At 35.8% G+C, this 21387-nt stretch overlaps 1 protein-coding gene across 2 annotated transcripts; it reads left to right on the plus strand.

Moving 5' to 3' along the window:
• The first annotated feature begins 3687 nt into the window (after nt 1–3687).
• LOC104593401 (WAT1-related protein At4g19185) lies at nt 3688–19825 on the plus strand. Of its 2 annotated transcripts, XM_010253212.3 has the most exons (7): nt 3688–4056; nt 5187–5249; nt 5376–5492; nt 5597–5882; nt 6881–7036; nt 18095–18246; nt 19437–19825. In XM_010253212.3, exons 1-7 carry the CDS (start codon nt 3857–3859, stop codon nt 19639–19641), a joined length of 1179 nt encoding a protein of 392 aa, XP_010251514.1. In that variant the 5' UTR covers nt 3688–3856; the 3' UTR covers nt 19642–19825. The 2 variants fall into 2 exon arrangements, with proteins under 2 accessions (XP_010251514.1, XP_088748118.1); XM_088891992.1 differs by lacking the exons at nt 18095–18246; nt 19437–19825 and adding an exon at nt 7193–7231.
• Nucleotides 19826–21387: the final 1562 nt, after the last annotated feature.

Here is a 21387-nt window from a genome sequence, read left to right on the forward strand (position 1 = left end):
TTAAGTTTAGCCCAACTTACTTGACTTGCACCATAATGGTCCAATTGTTTGCGTAAGTGGGTTAACCAATGGAATAAAAAACAAAAAACAAAAATACATAAAATTTATAGAAAATTTTGAGATTTTTAAAATATTATAAACTTATCATATCAAACACTATGTGATAAAAAAGAATTATTTTTAAAATAAATTATGCAAATGGAATAAAAAAATTTAAAGTCGCCCAAAAATGAGATTGCATTTTTTCAAGTCAAATAGGCCAATACCAAGGTTGAAAGTATTGGAAATGCCAAGTGTATCGGAAAGGCAATTTTAAGAGACGTATCGAGATATGCCTTGGATACGCATGCATATTGGAGAAAAACTAAGATACACATGGATATGCTTGAAAACACTATAAATACTTTAATAACTCATAAAAATACATCAACAACACTAAATATAAGACCTCGATGAGGTGTATATACATTAAATTAATATATTGTAATGGTTTTATGAAAAAATATATTATAGCTAATTATAATTTTATTAAAAATCTTATGCTTAACTATAATTTATAAATTATAATTCTAAAGTTTTAATGTTTTATGGGATGAAAAAAACCAAACTCTCATATCCAACCATAAAACATGCATTGGCATAACTTTTATGTGAAAATATAATTAATAATTATTTATTATTTATTATTTATTTCAAAAATTATAAAAAATAAATAAACATTATATAATATATTCAAAAAATAGTTATTAAAGAAGAAATTTTAATTGCTTTGTGGATATGATAGATCATTCATATAAGTATAATATATTCAATTATTGTGATCAAATGTTAAAATATAATTAATTAATTATTTATTTTTAATTCTAAAAATATAAAAATAATTATTAAAGAAGAAATTTCAATTGGTCTGTGGATATGATAGATCATCCATATAATTATAATATATTCAATTGTTGTGATCAAATGATAAAATATAATTAATTATTATTTATCTTTTTAATTTTAATAATATAAAAAATCAAAAAAAATATTAAAGAATAAATTTCAATTGCTCTATGGATATGATAGATAAATCCATAGATCTAAAACATGTTTAGTCTTCATAGTTAGAGAAAAAATAACATTTTCAATTTTTTTGTTAATTTACATTTTCCCCAATTATCTTCATGAAATTTCCATAAATTTACTAGTAACACAAAAAAAAAATTGTGATTTTGAATGTAAGAAATGTAGATCAACATAAATTTAAACATTCAAGAAAAAAAATCACAAGATATTATAAAATATTGAAAAAATTACCTATTTTTGCCTTATTTTTTCAAAATTTGAGAAATATTTAAAAAAAATAACGATTCACGCTTGTTTCTTGCAAACTTTTGCAAATTTAGCACTCTAGGAATGAAGTTTGGAGTTTTAGAGTCATTTGGGGGTAAAAGAAGACTTATTTCATGAAAAAAAACTTGCTTTCCCTCTTTATTTTTTTTTCAGTTTTTGGTCGTATCTTTTTCATCGATACGCTACCGATACGCCTCGATACACCCCGATACACTTCAATACACCCCCGATATGGGTCCAATACGCATGAAAAAAGATGAAACCTCCAATTTCCATGTGTATCCTGTATCGATTTTTCAAAGATATGATACAATACGATATGCCCCATATCGGGTGTATCATATCGAAATTTTAAACCTTGGCCAATACATGGTGTCTTAATTATATAATAAAAACTCAAAAAATATATAGAAATAAAAAATAGAAAACATAAAAATTTCTCTATAAAATTTGTGTACATCTCTAATATCATATATTTATTATATTAAACAAAAATAAATATAAGAAATAAGAAATGTTTTTATTAATGAAAATAAAATTTTAAATTTAAATACCCCCAACACACCATGCTTTTATTACTTATTTTCAATTACCATGTGCAACGCATAGATATATATTTACTAGTTCCATAAAATAATTGTAAGGCCAATTATGTTTTATATATAAAAAAAATAAATATGACAATGTAATTACAAAGATGAATGAATAAAAAAACTAGAAATTAATCAAAACCTTTAATCTGCTAGAAACCCTTAAATTTAAATAAATTGACATCTTGGTGGGGCAACAGACACAAATCAAAACCTTTAATCTACCCTGAAGTTTTCTTACAATTAGTTAAAGTACCCCCTGTAGAGTGAAGTTATATGACAAATACTTCCCTTGTGTAATTGTCCGTCCCAGCTGTTGGAATGTGACATCCTGACTCTTTTAATGTTCTGCTCTTTTCCGGTCAAAACAGAATTTCGACATGTCAAACTCTGAATTCAAAAGAAAAGAATCTTTTGATTGTTCTCCTCTGTTATGGCCCCTGCTTCAAGACTTGTATGCGTTAGAGGATTTCCATTTAAAAGATCCCAGAATTCTGTGGCTATCCTTATTATTGAAACTTGAAAGGAGATGCTGAGATGTCAACTATGACTGTGTGGAAGCTGCCGTAGTATGTTTTTAGAGTGGTGTATACAGTTTGTTCTGTTTTGAAGAAGGTTAGGCAGAACCTCTTAAACTAACATGCTTTGAATTTGAATCCAAGAAGAAACTGAAGAGGATAATCAGAGAATAATAATGATGCAAAGTAGGGCAGCTGAGCATATGGATATGATCTGTTACTGGTAGCTACAGTATAATGGAAGATTTATCCTGCACGAAGTAGGAAGATTTTCCATGGAGAGGAGCAGGATCCAAATGGGGTGCTGCAATTTCCTTCGACTTCACCGAAGAATCCCTGAAACTATTGCTTATCAGTCACCTTTACAATGAGGAACCAGACCGTGGAGCTACCATGGAAGACATGTTCAAGCTTGATTGATGCTTGAGCAATGGTTCAAAGTGTCGACTGTGTAGATTTTTTCTATTAGGAGAAATGAAAATTTGATTTCTCATAATTTAAGCTGCTTTCTTCTGAATAGTTGAAGGACATTCATTAAATGGGAAGGGCCAGAAGCTGTAATCTCTGCCTATTAACAAAATTTGAGGATAGAAATCTACTAATGTAGGAGACGTTGAGATAAAGGGTGTCTGAGACTGGCTTGGATTCTCCTGCAACCTCAACCAACCATCTCCTAGTAGAGAAAGGGTGTCCTTTCTCCACCTACTAGAGAAACATTGTATGTGAATTGGCATGAACCATATGCAAATCCAATCATGGCAATAAACGATAAACCCATAAAACCATCTCCTACATGAAGCAACAACCGGAATGCAAAATCACAAATGCCGAAACAGTACTAAAAGAACAACCAGAACTCCATACGGAGATAGAGGTAGAAATCATCTCAGTTGGGGATCATCGGAATCCGCGTCAATGCTCGACACCACCGGTTCCTATTCCTTCTTCTTCAATCCTAATTCGGGCTCCTGGGTTCAAGTTTGAAAGGCGATTCAATACAAAGCTCGATATATTCATGAACTTTGATCGGCGATGGTCAATGGGCATCTTGGGTTTTGATATTAGAAAATTTAAAGAATAATCAAGGGCAAAATGGATTTTTCATTCTGTCTATCCATTTTAATCCAATTTCATGAAGAAGTTTCCAAAACCTCAGGGGTATTTTTAAGTAATTTCTTGAAACAGAATACTTTATGTATTTGTCAGAAATACAGGGGCAGTTTACATAATTTCCCTCCCTTTGTTTTTGTTTGATCGTTGGGAAGTCAGGGAGTTGGCTTTGGGCACAAGCATCCGAACTACCGATGGCAGTAGGTAGGCCAGGCAGTGGCAGATCGTCGTGGACAAGCGAAGGTGGTGATGAGAGAATTTATTAATTGGATAGAATTGTTGTATGATTGATAGGAAAAGAAAATGGCGGGAGTGGGAGGAGTTGGAGGAGGAGAAATGCAAAGAGCACACGCAGCAATGGCGATGGTGCAGCTGTTCAATGGGGGATACCATGTAATCACCAAGGTTGCTTTGAACGTGGGTATGAATCAGGTCGTGTTCTGCGTCTTCCGCGATGTGCTCGCCCTCTCCATCCTCGCCCCTGTTGCCTATTTCCGTGAAAAGTTAGCCTCTCTCTCTCTCTCTCTCTCTCTCTCTCTCTCTGTATGTGTGTGTGTGTTTCTTTCCGTTGTAATTATGTTGTTTGTATTCATAAGCTTCTCTTTTCAAGGTCCAATTACTCGGCTTCTTTCTCTCAAATTAATTTAAGTAATTCATGTTAAAATCTATCTCTATGTAAATTGAATTATGTATGGGTGCTAATATAGTGAGGATCTGCTAAATTAGACTTCTTTTGACATCTAACTAGTAGTTCTTTCGCTTTTTTCTAAGAACTATATTTGAAATAATGGATGCCCTTTTTAGTGTATCAATTAATCAGATGGTTAATCAGCATATTCATAAATTGGATTAATCTGTAATTCTGTATATATGCATTTGGAACTTATAGCTGTTACTGTTTGCATAAGTAAATTTCCCCTTATTCCATTTCATGGTCATGAAAAAGCCCCTGATTATTTTAGTGGTGGGGGAATCATAAAACAGAGCAAATTAAATATTTAAAATTCGAAAGGAAGCTGAAAATATAAATAATATTTTCTTACCTCCAGTGTTTTAGGCTTTGAGTCCTGAAAAATTAAACTTATACCATAATAATATTAGTTGAACTTGTGCTGCCATGGGCATTTCTTAAATCGCCACTTAAAAGTTCCATGTGCATGGATGCATTAGCTTGTCAGACATAATTAAATGGAATCTTCCATTGGCAATACCAAAGAAAATACCCTTCCTAGTATAGGCTAGTTGGCCAAATATTTGGAGATGGAGTCGAGATTTTTTCTTTTTTTCACTACAAGAAATGGAGTTGAGAAATTAAATTCTTCAATACTAGTCTATGAAATCATGAGGCATGGAGGAGTTAGGTAATTAAGTCCTCTATTCAATCGAGACCATATGAACCAAGTTCCTTGGATTGTTGACTACAAGGTGCTGAGAGATCCTTCCTTATTCCATGAGTAATGTTTAGAATGAAAATGTAATTCCCTTATGCAACAGTATCGATTATTGACTGTCCTTCTAACTCTGCCATGTGCTAATTTTTCCTGAGTTTTTAACTGAACATCTGTTGTTATTGATGGCATAACTACTGGCATTAATCACTGTTTCGTGAGCTCATCTTCTCTTGTCTTTTCAGGAGGGTCAGAACACCAATAACTATCCGGCTTCTCATGTCATTATTCTTTCTTGGGTTAACTGGGTAAAACTCCTATAACTTAAACATGCTATTTGCATAATGTATTTAATTTATAATCATTTGAACTGAGAAGATGCCCTTTTGATTGATCTGTATGCTTTGATTGTTTTCTTCTTAACATTTGAACAGGATATTTGGCAATCAGCTTTTATTTCTTATTGGTCTTAAGTACACAAATCCAACTTATGCGGCAGCCATACAGCCTTCAATTCCTGTCTTTACATTTCTGTTGGCTGCAATGATGGGGTGAGTGTGATGAATCTCTACTCATTTCTGATTTGATTATATTTTCATATTGTTATCTTGAAGATTCTTGGTTGTTCAGTATGATAAGAATTTTTACCATGCAGTACAGAAACAGTGAATTTGGCCACAAATGAAGGCCAGATGAAGATCGGTGGCACACTTGTTTGTGTTTCTGGAGCCACTTTAATGGTTTTATTCCGTGGTCCAGCTGTATTTGGGTACTCTGGATTGGATTTTGGAATGCAAAGTGAGATAAGTGCAAAGGCTCAACTAGAGCCTTCTGGATGGTTGACATCTAGTCTACTGGAGTTTGGGCTTCAACCATGGCACATTGGTGTGTTATGTTTGATAGGGAACTGCATGTGCATGGCAGCTTATTTAGCCATACAGGTATTTGAAACTTATTTTAAGATTAATCTGCCTTTAGGTAGACAATCTTTTGAAAACAAAAAGATGCAAATAGTAATCACCATTAAGAAGGTTAGATTGATTTAGAAGGGTTTAGTTTCCGTATTAATAGATTACTGTGAATATATCATTTTAAAGAAGGTAAGTTATTAGTTCATACCTTCAGATTATCAGTTAGAATTAATTTCTACTTGATACTTGATATTGATCTCCATTTTAGCCAAGGAAAAATGACCTTTCAGTTCTAATCTGAGAATGAACCATATGAGAGATGGTTCAGTATGGAATTAGTATATATATGTACATGTATGTCCTAAAATCTGATAAGTCGTGGAAGAATCTTCCTTATCTTAGGTTGTGCAAAACTTTGGAGTGTGAAATTAGGTTTTTAGGAGTGGATTTTTACTCTATGGAAGTGACTGCATTAGGACATTGGAGAGGATGAGAATGACTTTCTATAGGATCTATCACTATATTGGAAATGGTGGAAGTCAAAATATTATGATTTATGATATAATTCAGTTTTAAATCATGAATCCAATGGCTTTGATTTGAATATGATGCCTAAATCCTTTTATGTAAAACCTTACAATTATTGTTTGAATCATATGATTCAATGTATGAATCTCACTATTTATATGATTCATGCAATTTTAATCAATTCACTTGATACTCTGTTCTCTACTTTGCCATTTCCATGTTTCTTTAAATTTTTTTAGGTTACTTAAGAGGTTTTAGAAACCATATCAAGTTTATTTTCCATCATACATCAGTTAAAGAGCCATTTTATGTGCATTAGTTCTCTTTCAAGTCGAACTTAATTTTATCATCTTAGGCTTTTAATGTACAAGTAGTAAACTCTATTATTTTAAGTGAATATATGGTAGATATATAATAAAAATGTTTAGGAATCAATTCTTGTTTATTTGAAGAATGCTTTATTGTACAAATATGACATTTACTGTTGCAAAATATTTCAGTCTACAGTTTTAGTGAAGTATCCGGCCAGCCTTTCACTGACAGCATACTCATATGCTTTTGGTGCTTTTCTTATGGTAATTGTGGGACTTTTATCAACCAATGCGTCTACAGACTGGAGCTTGACACATTCTGAGTTACTTGCAGTCTTATATGCTGTAAGTCCTTAGTCACTGTTATATTTTGGGTCAGAAGCTAGCTAAATTGTGTTTGACTTCTCTGGTTATTCTAGCTGACTTGGAAAAGATGTTAGTGTAATCGGTTTGAATATGCTTGATGTATGGATTACATTTATTTTTCTTTTTTGACTACAGTGTAATGGAGACAACTCTGTTTGAGTAACAGCCTTTCCCACCTACTTAGGTAATTGTAATAATTAGCATTATATTGGTTCTTATTTGTTGACCATGTGATACAAGAGCACTCCAGGGAAAGGAGCTCCTTTAGTCCTTATAATCCAATGAAAAAATAAGAGAAGCAGAGAAGAGAAGAGAGGAAGAAAGAAAGAAGAGAGAGAATTGAATGTTTAAAATTCAAAAAAGACAGGCTTTCAGTGCCCTTATTAATATTTATATTAGGGTCACATCACTAAAACATAACATAAAGTAAAAAAGACATTTCTACCCCTGTGGCAACTCTATTATAACACTCCTCCTAAAGTTGGGCTATAGATGTCAATCATACCCAACTTGTTACATATTTCACTATGCCATAGAGTATTGAACCCTTTTGTGAGGACATTAAATTGCTCTTTTGTGTTAACATATTGAGTGCACACCTCTCCCTTCTCAATGTTTTCCCAAATAAAGTGCTTATTGACTTCAATATGCTTAGTCTAGTCATGGAAAACTAGATTAGCCACTATTTGATAGCTACTTTATTGTCACAATACAAAGACATAGGCCTACTTACTGCAAATCCAAGTTCTCCTGGGAGGTTCTTCATCCATAGTACCTCAGCTACTCCATGAGCCATAGCTCTATACTTAGCTTTAGTACTTGATCTAGCAACAACCCCCTACAAAGGTGCAGTAACCAATTGAAGACCTTCTGTCATCAACTAAGCATTACCTAATCAGCTTTTGTGTAGACCTCAACTCTCAAGTGGTCATGTTTAATAAGCAATAGACCTTTACCAGGATGTTTCTTCAAGTACCTAAGAACCCTTTCCGCTGCTGCAAGGTGTGATGTTTTGAGGGCATGCATTATTGGCTAAGAACTCCAAGAACATAGGCATTATTTAGACAGGTCATGCATGGATATAACAACCTGCCAATCAGCCTCTGGAATTGTTTCACATATTCAAGTACTTGTCCCTCATCACTTCCAAGCTTGTGATTTTGCTCTATGGGAGTATTAGTTGATTTGGCCCTTAGCTTTCCAATATCTTGTAGGAGATCAAGAACATACTTCCTTTGAGACACGGAAATTTCCCCTTTCAAGTGGGCCACTTCAATTTACGGAAATAACGGAAAGACCCAAATCCTTCACTTTAGAGGATAAGAACATTTTCAATCTCTTAATCTCTGTCTCCCAATCACCAATAACAACAATGTCATCTACATACACAATGAGTAACAATTTTTTTCTACTTTACCTTTAACAAACAAGGTAATATTTGACTGGCACTATTTGAATCCAATCTACTAAACCACCTTATTAAATTGGATAAACCAGGCATGTGGGGACTGTTTTATTCCATACAAAAACCTTTTCAGCTGACATACCTTATGTTCGCTACCTTAATGTGGAAGCTCAGTGGTTGAACCATGTATACCTCCTCCTCCTCCAAATTTCTATTGCGGAAAGCATTTTTAATGTTTAGTTGATGGAGACTCCAGTCAAAGTTTATAACTAAAGAGAGAAGCACACTATGGAATTCATCTTGGCTATTGGGGCAAAGGTCTCAACATAGTCAACTCCATAAATCAGTGTGAAGCCCTTTGCAACAAGCCTCACCTTCTACCTTTCAACTAACCCATTAGCCCGATGTTTTATTGAAAACTCATTTGCACCCTATTGGTTCTTTTCCCTTGGGCAAATCCACAAGTCTCCACATTTTATTATTTTGGGAAGAGGATCCATTTCTTCCCTTATAGCATCTATCCACTCAGGCATGCATAGTTGAAACTTCTGAAACATTCTTAGGAATTGAGACATTAGAAATGGTAGATAGGAAAACACAATATAAGGGTGAAAGATGCTTGGAGGAGGTGAAGTCAGCAATGGATTGTTTAGTAGTACATGCATGTACACCTTTACGTTTTGTAATGGGGAGATCAAGATCATTCATAGGATAGAGACATCAAAATAGAATTAGGGGTGTCAGTAGGAACAAACATTCTTGATTGAGAAGGACAAGTGCTATCTTCTAGGTTTGCCTCCTAAGAGTTTGGCAGTGTTGGTTGTATGGTTTTTGATCCCTCCACACCTTCTTATCTTGACTTATTTGCACGATGCCATTTACAAGAGAACATGTGAGGGATAAGTAAAGCAATTTTCCAACTAATTTCTGATATCTCTCTTTGTCAGGATATAGTTCTCCATCCTCTTCCTATAGCCCATGATTTTGCTCTATAGGAGTGTCTGCTGGTTTGGCTCCTAGCTTCCATGTCTCTTTTAGAAGGTCCAATGCATACTTCCTTTGGCAGATGTATATTCCCTCTCTAGATCTAGCCACCTCTATTCCCAAGAAATAATTTAGAAGTCCCATATCTTTGATTTCAAGCTCCGAGGCTAAGAAGTTTTTCAACTTTCGAATCTCATTTGAATAATTTCTCGTAACAACCATATCATCAACATAAGTAATCAATGTTGTTAGTTTTCCTTCACTTCTTTTATAGAACAACGTGTGATCAACATTGCTCTGCTTGTACCCAACAACCTTCATTGCCTTGCATAATCTTTCAAACCAAGCCGTTGGAGGTTGTTTGAGGCCATATAAGATCCTCCTTAGCTTGTATACCTTTCCTCTCATGTCATACCCTAGAGGAGGGTCCATGTAGACTTCTTCTTGTAGATCTCAATTTAAGAAAGCATTCTTAACATCTAACTGATGTAGTTTCCAAGAAAAATTTGCAGCAAGAGAGAGTAACACTCGTATAGTAATGGGAGGAGCAATACCTTGGCCGGAATCTAAAGTTCCTGATTGGTTGTAGCCATTTACTGGTAGGTCTCTCTTTCTCTCCCTATGATAAACACTTAGCTGCCTTTCATCATCAAGGTCATCATTACGGTCAGGACCAATTTCCTCAGAACAAGTAGTACCACAATTCACTTGTAGTCTCCACTGGACAAGAGAAAGAAGGTTCAACATGAGGAGCGTCTGAGGAAGAAGTAGGAGAGGTAAGAGCTGAGACAAAAAGGTTATCTTTTGAGGAAGTCTCTTCCACTCCACTAGTCTCCCCCTGAAAAGGATTTCGAGGAGTCTCAAAGAAGGACTGTGATTGACGAAAGGTGTCATCCTTGGTGATGAACTTCCTTCCAGTAGTTGGATCAAGACATTTATATCCTTTTTGGGTAAGAGAATAACCCAAGAACACCCCATGGGTTGCCTTTGGGTCCAACTTTGTTCATTTAGGATCACTAACTTGAATAAAACATACACAACCAAAAACCTTAGGAGGTAAAGAGAACACAACTTGCTTTGGACACAAGACAGAAAAAGGGGTTCTCATCCCCAAAACCTTGGATGGCATTCGGTTGATGAGATAAGGAACTATCAGAACAGCATGAGACCAAAACTTCTTTGGGACCTTGCTTTGAATCATTAGAGCATGAGTAGTCTCAAGTAAATGTCTATTCTTCCTTTTTGCAACTCCATTCTGTTGTGGCATATAAGTACATGATGACTGATGTAAGGTCCCTTCATCTTCAAAGAACACATTTAGAAAACTCTTGAAATATTCAGCTGCATTATTTGAACGGGACTTGACCTTCTTTCCAAACTGTGTCTCAATCATCTTACAGAACATCATAATGATTCTAGGTACTTCTTCTCTTTCGTTCATCAAATAAATCCAAGTGTATCTTGTAAAGTGATCACCAAAACTAATGAAATACCGGTATTCATCCATGGAAATAATGGGTGAGGGACCCCAAACCTCAGAATGAATTAAATCAAAGGAGCATTAACTTCATTTTTGGAACTTGGATAATTTGTTCTACGATGCTTAGATATTTGACACACATCACAAAAAAAGGCTTTTAAAGGACACCTTCTCAAACAACTTTGGAAACAAGACTCTCAACAATGAAAAAGACAAGTGACCCAATCTGGCATGCCAGAGATAAACCAAAGTACTAGACTCCTTGCATTCACTGATATTAGTAGACACTACCTTAAGAGCTGAACCCATGTCTTCATTGAGATAGTAAAGACCTCCAGACTCACGACCACTCCCAATCGTTTGCTTCGTCAACCGATCTTGGAAAACACAATGGGTGGGAAAGAATGTTACAACACAATCCAAAGTTTTTGTTATTCTAGAAATTGAAAGTAAGTAGGCAATAAAATTAGGAACATTCAAGGTAGACTTAAGAGAGAGTTTTTCCAAGTTGGATATCCCCTTTCCCATGAATAAGAGATAAAGGGCCATCATCCACCCTTTATCTTGCCCAAAAACCAGATGAGAAGATGAGAATAAGGAAGAGTTGTTGGTCATGTGTTCAGAAGCTCTTGAATCAATAACCCAAGGGTTTGGGAAACAAGACTTTATAGCACTAAGTGCAGAAGTAATACCTGTCTTGGCAAAAGAAAAGGAAGCAATTGAGGATTGTTTCAATCAACCCATAGCCCAATTGAGAATGTCTACCCCTTCAGCTGTGAACTCAGGAAAGATATTTGAAGGAGTAGTGGTCTGTCCCGTACCAGAAGAAACACTAGTAGTTCCAGTTTTATGCATTCCATCCACCATATTTGAGCTTGCTACATGTCTGTGTGCTCTTGGACCTTTGCTTGGCTCCTTATCCTTCTTTAAGGCTGCTGGTTTTAGATGGAACAGAATCCAGCATGTATCTTTGGTGTGTTTCTCTCCACCACAATGAGAACACTTAAGATTTTTCTTGTCTCCCCCATTTTCACTCCTTTGGGTAGCTGAAGCAAGAGCTGAGTGCGCTGTCTGTTGTGTGGACGCCTTAACATTCATCTCTTTCCTTCTAATTTCCTCATTTTTGATTAGGTAGAAAGCATGTTGTAAGCTAGGGAGTTAATCTCTCCCCAAAATCTGAGAGATGGAAGTCAGATATGAGTAGTGCACAGAAAGACTTCTCTCCCCTTGTTTACAAGTAGACAACCCTGCCTACAATTGATAAATCTTTGCATAGTGATGCAGTTCAGAATAGGTTGACTTAGTTTGTTCCCAAATTTCATAAGCTATTTTAGCCCACAAAATTTCTTCTCACTTGAGGCTGCATAGATACTAAAAACCATGAACATTACCATGTGTTTTCCTGGTTCCATCTATCATGCTCTGCACTCCTAGAATTAGGTTCTTTAATTTTCCCTTTTATATACCTTATCTTTCCCCTTGCAGTGATATATAGCTTGATCCTCTTCGACCACTCTAAATAGTTAAGCCCATCTAGGGGAATAATAGCCATAGGGAAGTTCAAATCAATCCCCCCACTATGAATAAAGGATACACCAAATGTAACAAAGTCCTCAGAAGTAAAGTTCACTTTTGGTCACACTTGATTTGTCACAAGAGGAAAATATTATTATTATTATTATTATTATTATTATTATTATTATTATTATTATTATTATTATTATTATTATTATATTCTTTTTTTTCTTCTTAGTCCACACACAGTCTAGCACTAGAGGGGGAAATAATTTCCGATGATTTTCTCCAGTTCACACACAAAACAATTGCTGAAAAGCATATACAACATCAGATAATCGTGAAACAGTCACCACCTAGGACAAAAAACTGGCCCTATGACCATCAAACTTCCACTTAACTGCTGTTACAACAAGCACATGTCATCCCCTGACCTACGGATACACCACAAAGGATCACACGATCCACAAAAAATTAAAAAACAGGTTCTAAACCCTTAACATCAATCACACGAACCTGTTACAGGTTGTTTTCTTGGTACACGACCAAGAACAAGAGAGAAAGAAGGCTGGAAAGGACTCTCAAACCTGTTCAATCAGTATTCCCAAGTTCCTTTGTGAGAAAACAGTAAAAAAGGAATGTAACACTTGATCTGTTCTGTTCTCTAGGCTAACAGACCCACTCTGATACCATATTGTCCTGGAAGAAATAGTAGAAGGAAGGGAAGAGAAGAGGAGAAGAGAGAGGAAGAGAAGAAAGAAAGAATAAGAGGCCAAAAGTTGTGCTAGTGGCACCAGCTTTTGTATTTATATATATTAGGGTGATCATAAAAAGAGGTAAAAATACAATATTGTCCCTGCAGCCAAGGTTCAAAGTATCGATATGTATCGGCCCGTATCAGCCGATACGTATTGTGCCGGGAGCTTCCCGATACGCCCCTACAGGGGTTGTATCGGGCTAGACCATGGTTCAGAGGGTAGCCGGGACTTAAACCGGCCCCTCTGAACCGGTTTTGAAAAAAATAAAATATAAAAAAAGCACTGATACAGGCCGATACGCCCATATCAGCCTGTGTCAATACTTTGAACCTTGCCTGCAGCACTAAACTGAATATGATACAGCATTTTAACAATCTCCAAAGTTGGTCCTCTCTGGGGAGCCTCTTTTCATTTCTCTTCTAAGAAAATCCTTTTCCTTGGAATTGTCTGCATGACCCTCCTCATCCAAGATTAGAATTTGTTCTAATAAATCTTCCCAAACCTCTCCACATTCCATTCTCTTAATTGATCTCTTACACTTCCTCAGCTTGTTGGGAATGTAAAGAGGGAGAGAGTTGTTCCATTGGTTTTCAATGATTTCTCTACATTCAGCCTCATCAGCATACATGGGTGAGAAATGAAATTGCTTTGGTCTTGAAATTTTTGTAGGACAGGTATCTAGGAGTCGCAAGGTATGGTCTGAAAATATAGTGGGAATTGTTGTAATCTGAGCTTCTGGAAAGTAATTAAACCATCCAGAAGTTGCCAGACCTCTATCTAATTTCTCCTTCACCCTCTTACCCCCTTTATGGTTTTATCATGTGTACTAGTCCCCAATTGAGGGAACTTCTGGTAAAGAGTGATTCATTATGAGGGAGTTCAAAGATCTGGAGACTCAAGATGACTCAGTTCTGGATCCGCAGTAGTCAGAGGCATCCACTATACCATTTAAGTCCCCTATTAATAACCAATCATCATGTTTTCTCATGGATTCATCTAAATCTTTCCACACTCTAGCCTGATGTTGCTTAATTGGATGACCATAACAGAAGTTATAATCCAGACTGGGTCAGACATAGACTTTTCAGTCTGTAGCTTAATCCATCTATCTAACGAGTCAATTGTCTGTATGAGTAAATTCCATTTCCAGCTACAGAAGAGACCACCCGATCTTCCCCTTTTTGAGACAAAGCAACCATCTGTGTACCTTAGATCTTCCCCTGATTTATGTGATTTTTAAGAGGATATTAGTTTCAGAAAGGAAGATGATATCGTGGTTGAATATTCTACCCTGTTTCCTAAGATAACAGATAGATGTGAGTTGTTGATCCCTTGTATTCCATACTAAGAAATTCATGAGGAACAAGATACAATAGTGAGGCAAGAAAGTATATTCAATATTACAATATGAATTTTGAGAGTAAAGAAAGGTGAGTACTTGGCCAAGGGTTGGGATAGCAATACGAGAGATACCTGAATGCAGATCTAATGGAGTTAGAAGCCCAAGCATTTCATTTACGCCCATCATTAATTCCATAGGGTTAACGATCGATGAACTGCTCTGGCCATTCAGAAGTAATTGTGCAAATGTAAAAACATCAATCCACTCTTCCACCTCATGTGCCAAACTTTTGTCCACTACCTCAACCTGTTGCCCTGTTTGAGGAGCCTGTGTATTGGTTTCCAGTGGAAACTTCATTCTCGTACCATCAGCAAAGAGGATTTCAACATTTTTCTATATGCAGTATCGAGTTTGTTTTTGGGTCTAGTGTTGTCTTTTTGGGTTGACCCAACTTCTTCAGGCCCAGCTCTGGTTCCATATATCCAAACCCACCTGATTTAGTAATGTACCTTAATCCAGAATCTCTCCTTGCATGTATTGATATATGGACACAGGTGTAGATGCAGGTCCCATCGAGCTAACTCTTCTTCGTTTTCTCGAGTTGTAAGTTGACTCCCTGCTTTGATTGAGTCATCCAGGAACTTAGTTTGTGTTTTCTTCCCACATCTTCTGAGACCTCGTCTGAGCTAGTGTCGCTCATATGAATCAGTTTTAGTTTACATCCTTCCACATTGTAGTCGAATAAGACTACAATCAGTCCTAGTTTTAGTGTTTAATTAACAAGAAAAATTTGAGAAAGAGGAAGAGGATAAGATAAGAGAGGAGAAGAGGAGAAGAAGAGTTCGAAGGGGAGATTTAGAAAAGGAGAGGATTATTGATCTGCCGCCCCTCTCTTGCTATTTATATTAAATCTCAAATAAAGGTAAAAGGGCTGAAATACCCTTGCTGCTTACATGGCAAAAATAAAAGACTAATAAAAGACTCATAATTATAAACTGACTGAAATAACTACCAACTAACAACTAACTGCTGACTATAGTCATACGAGTACAGTACAGTGGGGACCACATCAGTGTTCTCTACATCCTTTATACACTAGAATTAGGTTTCTCCGATTGGAATTCCACTTTTTCCATCCACCTGGAATCCCTATCTTCAATTTCAGCTTTAATCTCCTCCAGCAGCTTGTCAATGCACTTGCATCTATGCCAATAGTGACCAAGTAAGCTATAGTAGGCACAAAATTTTGTTAATGATCCATATTGGTGGCAAACCCATTTTGTCTCCCTTCCACGTTTATGAACATACCAGTGAAAGAGACTGGCGAACATCAATGATCACCTGGACTCTTATATACAAGCCTTGTATTGGCTGACCTTTAGGAATTTTTTGTTGATCTTTTACTATTCCCGCCATTAATCCTAGTGCCTTGACTCTAGTATCTTCAACCAAGGATCATGGGATTAAATGCAACTATAACTGGACTTTTCTGAGTATAGAGGTTTTCAATCGTACCATCCTCACTATCCTTCCATGGATCCACCATAAACCAACTGGGCTTATAAAACCATTGACCTCCTTTCAGTACTGTCTCTTTCTCCATAACATCTTCGAAATAAATTTCTAATCCTTTGTGACTTGTAGGCGTGGAAAGATTCTTCCCTTGAGAAGATGGTTGAGTACATCCTCTGCCTCCAAGCACTTTTCCATATCCATTTCAACATGAGAACCTTTGACCACTGCTTTCTCTGCCAACATGTGAGCCAGTTGTAGACTCAGTTGGTTGTCATGATCTTCCACTACTTTTTCTTTCCCTTTGGAATCCGCCATGACACAATGGAAGCTTTCCAAAAGCTGATCCCAACTATTCTTTTTGGCCAGAGCAGTCATCTTTTAGAGAGATAGAAACAAATTGACTGGTAGGGTGAATAAAATATTATGGGATTCTAACTCCAGCTGAACCAGGTTAAACGGCCATGGTTATCAAATAGTAGGTTCTGGGGGAAGAGTTTTAAGATAAGTGGGAAGTAATGGGAAAAGAGGGACGGGACCACTTGAGGTAGAAATAGGGAAAGCATGGGGAGAACCTACAACTAAGGGTTTGTAGACTGCAGAGGTTGGGAAGAAAGAAGAAAAACATGGGAAAAGGATGTTAACAGTTCAGAAATGGGTTGTAGTAGAAAACAGGGATAACAAGGTTGGGTCTTGAAGGTCTAAAAACTATTGAAGAAACAGAAGATTGAGGAAGGTGAAGAAATTAGTTGCAGTTGGATTCAGGAAGTAGAACGAGTTACAGATCAAAGACTCACTTCAACTCAACTGAATAAGCATGCAGGCCATCCTATAGCCTGCTTGTGGTTCTTTTGGGCATGTGGAGCTATTCCCTATTAGTTTTCTTCACCAATTGGAGGGAAAAGGCATTTCTTCATCATGTTGCATTGGCTAATTCAACTTTTAATTGATTAAGTACCTACTACCTACATTTAACACAAATTGGTATGCTATAGATTCTGGTGTCACTCCTAAATTGCCTTGATTTTATAATTATTTTTCTTTCTGCTATTGCTTGTACAATATAAACCAGCATTGACATGCATCAGCTCTTTTTGTGTACATTTACATAAGTTCCTTCTTGAGAAATTAAGAACTGGAATTGTCTTACAGTCTGTTTGGTTCACAGTCAGGATTGGAATTGAAATCCTCTGGAATCAGATTCAGAAACACCTATTCCCAATGCCTGTTTAGTTTAGAGTCTTTCAGACTGGAATCGGAGTCAGATGCCAATCATTTTTGTTTGGTTCATCTGTATCTGGATCTGGAATCGGAATCAATCGAAACTTTCAGTTTTGTATTAGCTTTTTAAAAAAAGGGCAGCCCAGTGCATGAGGCTCCCGCCAATGTGGGGTCTGGGGAGAGACGGATGTACGCAGTCTTACCCCTGCACATACAGAGAGATTGTTTCCAAGATTTGTTTTATTATTTTATTTTTAATTAATGTTTTTGTTATATTAATTTTTATTATTAATTTATTAATATTTTATTTTTATTGTCTTATTATTAAATCCATTTACAGATCTGTTATTTGGTACCTGTACAATCCAGATATTTTACTTGTAACAGTGCAAGGTAGGTCCTCTTTATTCCATGAGTAGTGTAAATAGTAGTGTTTGCTTCTATTAGGTTTGATAATTTTAGGAATTTGTAACTTTTAAGGGCTTCAATCAATTATTTCATCATAATGAAGCTAATCATTTGGCAAACCAGTGCAAAAGAGCATTCAAAGAAGCTTGTTGTACAAAAAGAACTCTTCCTATCTTCTGGAGTTATTTGAATTCAAGTCAATGCAATTTTGTTATTTTTTCAGTCATCACAATAAGTATTTTCTTGCTACCTGTATAAATTGGTTTCAATGATATCATTAGGTATTGGCATCAATCTGACTCCCATGGTTTGAATGTTAAGTCTATGACTTTGATTCGACTAGTCATATGCAGAATCTCATGCAGTGATGCTACATAGTAAACATACTGAATCTTGTGCATTGTCTTTGCAGGGTATCATTACATCTGCTGTTAACTATGGACTCTTGACATGGTCCAACAAGATTCTAGGACCATCATTGGTATCTCTGTATAATCCTCTTCAGCCTGCTGCATCTGCCTTCCTATCAAGGATTTTCCTAGGAAACCCTATATATCTGGGAAGGTTTTATTCAGGACTCTCTTCACATTTGTTATTAATCTACATCAGTGTTTTAAAAGTGCAACGCACAAGGCGAGGCGTGTGCCTTTTTGAAGCAAGGCACAAAAAAAAACCTGAAAAATTAAAAAAAAATCCAAAAAAATAAAAAATGCAAAATATTAAAAATATTAAAGACATTATTAATTAAAAATATAAACTTAAATTTTAAATAAATGCTTAAAAAATCTATTATCTCAAATTAAAATATATAAGCATAGCATGCAAAACATATTTAAAATGAAAATTTAAAAAGGCGTATGCCTTTTTGAAGCAAGGCACAAAAAAAAACTGAAAAATTAAAAAAAAATCCAAAAAAATTAGAAAATGCAAAATATTAAAAATATTAAAAGACATTATTAATTAAAAAATATAAACTTAAATTTTAAATAAATGCTTTAAAAAATCTATTATCTCAAATCAAAATACATAAGCATAGCATGCAAAACATATTTAAAATGAAAATTTAAAAATAAATTCAAGCATAACATATAAAACATATTCAAGCATGTAAACTCTTAACCTCTTTATTTTTTTCCCAATTGCATTACTTCAAATAGCTAATGTGATGTTAAACATTATAAATTCCTGATTCTACGAGCCGCCTTTGTACCAAGCCCCTCGAGGCAAGTTCAAACAAGTCTATATCAGGGACTTAAATTCTTAAAAAGGTTTTATACTTTTAAGTGTCTTTTAAAAATATCTTTTATTAGGATAAATGAATGAGCAACATTAGCAAATATGGGGTTCTCGGAAAAATGCACAGGTTTTCAAAAGGCACACGCTTGCGCTTAAGCGTAACGTGCACCAGGCGCACACCTTTTGAAAATGTTGTGCCTGGGACCTAGGCAAGGTGCATACCCTAAAATGCACCTTGCCTGTGCACCTAGGTGTGCCTCGGGCGTGCCTTTTAAATAACTGATCTACATTCACTCACATGACAAATATGAACACAAGTAACTTTTTATGGTGAAACAGAATTACCCTATTTTGCTTCATTATGTTATAACCTGGTTTTCTTTAATACTCGAGTGGGACATTTTTCCTTCCTGAACTGTTTTGTTTATGAAATTTGTTAATGGCTATACTAATGAAAAGCTCATTTGTGATAGAACCGGAGCTAACTTTGTGAATTGTGATTACCGATGTCAAAACAGCATTTTAGGGGGATTTCTGATAATCTCTGGACTTTATATGGTCACTTGGGCATCCTACAGAGAAAGGGAAGATGGGATCATTACTCATGTGAGTCTGTCAGCTGAACCTCTTATTCTCAGGGACTCACCACGCAAGAAGTCTTCATACCAGAGAGGACATAATTTTTCTGCCCCGTCCACCTCACTTCTGAAGGCAATTGATTGAAGAAACATAAGATGGATTTCTCATTAAATTGAAAAGTTCTTTTTGATAATATCTTTGTTATGATTAAGCTTTATTTGGATAGATATAAGGACTATGATATGGAAAAGATATGATATCCGAAAAACAACTTACCAATAAAATGGAATCATAAACGTGGTAGCGAATAAGATGTTATTTATCAAAATTCATGGGTGGGTTTTGATTGGTCAAAACTCTTTCCATACCATATCTTTCCCGCATCATAGATTTTCCCTAGATATAATTATCCATCGTCTTTCCGTTTCAGAGCAACTGAGTCCTACTGGTTGTTATATAGTGACTAGTCTTCTTTTTTCTGTCTTTTCATTATTGTTCCAAATCCCCATCTGCTTTTTCTACTAACTTGGTGAATTCAAACCACCGCCGAGGGGGTGAAATAGGCATAAGAGCCTTATTTTCTCCCTTCACCTTTGCCTTAGTTGATGACTTGATGTTAAGTTGTTAACTGTTCCGTTTGTTGTTCTTGTTCTATTTTATGCAAAAGGAAAGGAGAGATTGTTAAATGATGATGCAGATAAACAGTTATTGCTTAACCTCTGCAGAAGAAGTAACAAGGAGTTGGGGAGTTGGAGCCTAAGATGGTGATATGAATTTGAGTATTGTCTGCTACCCACACACTTAGTGTACTAGCAGTCAGCTCACCTTAAGTTTCTGACACCATTGCTTCTAAATCCCTTCCACTATGTTGATGTTAAAAACGTTACCGAAAGTTATGATGTCATGCTCTAAAAATTTTAAAATGCCGAGATTATCCTTTTGATCCTGCTGTTTGTCATATGCAAGGCTCATGCTGAAATTGCTTGGTGTTTGAGCCTTTCAGAACCCATGGATTCTCCATCTTCTGCACCCTTGGACCATGGATTGAAAGAAGTGTGGTTCAAACCTGCATTTAATTTTTTTAAATTGAATGTAGATGCAGCATTCAAAGTGGGTTAGTGGGTGCAGGATCTGTTGGGCTGGTTCTTCGGGACCATAATGGTGCTTTTCCGTTAGCCAGAGCTTTCCCTATTCAGTGTGAGAGCCCTCCTATGGCTGAAACTATGGCGGTCGCTCCATATCATTACTGCTTGCAAGAGTATTATTTCACCTTCGTTCATGCTCAATGAATTGTGTGCGACGGGTAGGTTCTACCCAGAACCAAATGGAACAAACTCCAAAGTGGCCTTGAACCAATTCTAACCAATTTATTATAGGGTAGGGTCTGGTTCCAAATTTTTGGAACCAAATCTCACACAGGCTGGTTCCAAGGTGTAGGGGTTTACTCTACCCGAACTGACCTTTGTGGAGCCTACCTTGGAACTGAACTTACCTTGAAATAAACCCTAAAATATTTTTGGGGATGTGAAGATTTGAATCCAAGCACTCAAGGTAACAAAGGACATGGGCTCACTTGACCAATGAGTTACTTAAGTTATTTGATCATTTGTTTTCATTTTAATATTTGAATGTGTACAATAAGTAATGTAAAAGTTAATATTTACAAAATTTAAATTTAAATCATAAGTTTTGAACCATATATTGATAATCTACATATTAAGTTACTTATTTTAATCAATAAAGATAATATCAGTTTTAAACTATATTTTCGATCAATAGTTGCAGAGTTTCTTGGTGGAATTTAGAGAACTAATGATAAAGACAACAAATCAAGTTGGGATTTGTTTACATCTTTCTTTCTACATGTGCATGCTTTTCGATCCTTAACTA

The sequence above is a fragment of the Nelumbo nucifera genome, chromosome 7 (genome assembly GCF_055504915.1).
Source record: "Nelumbo nucifera cultivar China Antique chromosome 7, China Antique-T2T, whole genome shotgun sequence".
Lineage (NCBI taxonomy): Eukaryota > Viridiplantae > Streptophyta > Magnoliopsida > Proteales > Nelumbonaceae > Nelumbo > Nelumbo nucifera.

What these genes read in the sequence shown, in the direction of transcription:
- LOC104593401 (XM_010253212.3), top strand. Translation starts at nt 3,857, where the DNA reads ATGGCGGGAGTGGGAGGAGTTGGAGGAGGAGAAATGCAAAGAGCACAC. An exon ending in TACTTGCAGTCTTATATGCT is followed by an intron (nt 7,037 to 18,094) that starts GTAAGTCCTTAG and finishes TTGTCTTTGCAG; the next exon opens with GGTATCATTACATCTGCTGT. An exon ending in AACCCTATATATCTGGGAAG is followed by an intron (nt 18,247 to 19,436) that starts GTTTTATTCAGG and finishes ATGTCAAAACAG; the next exon opens with CATTTTAGGGGGATTTCTGA.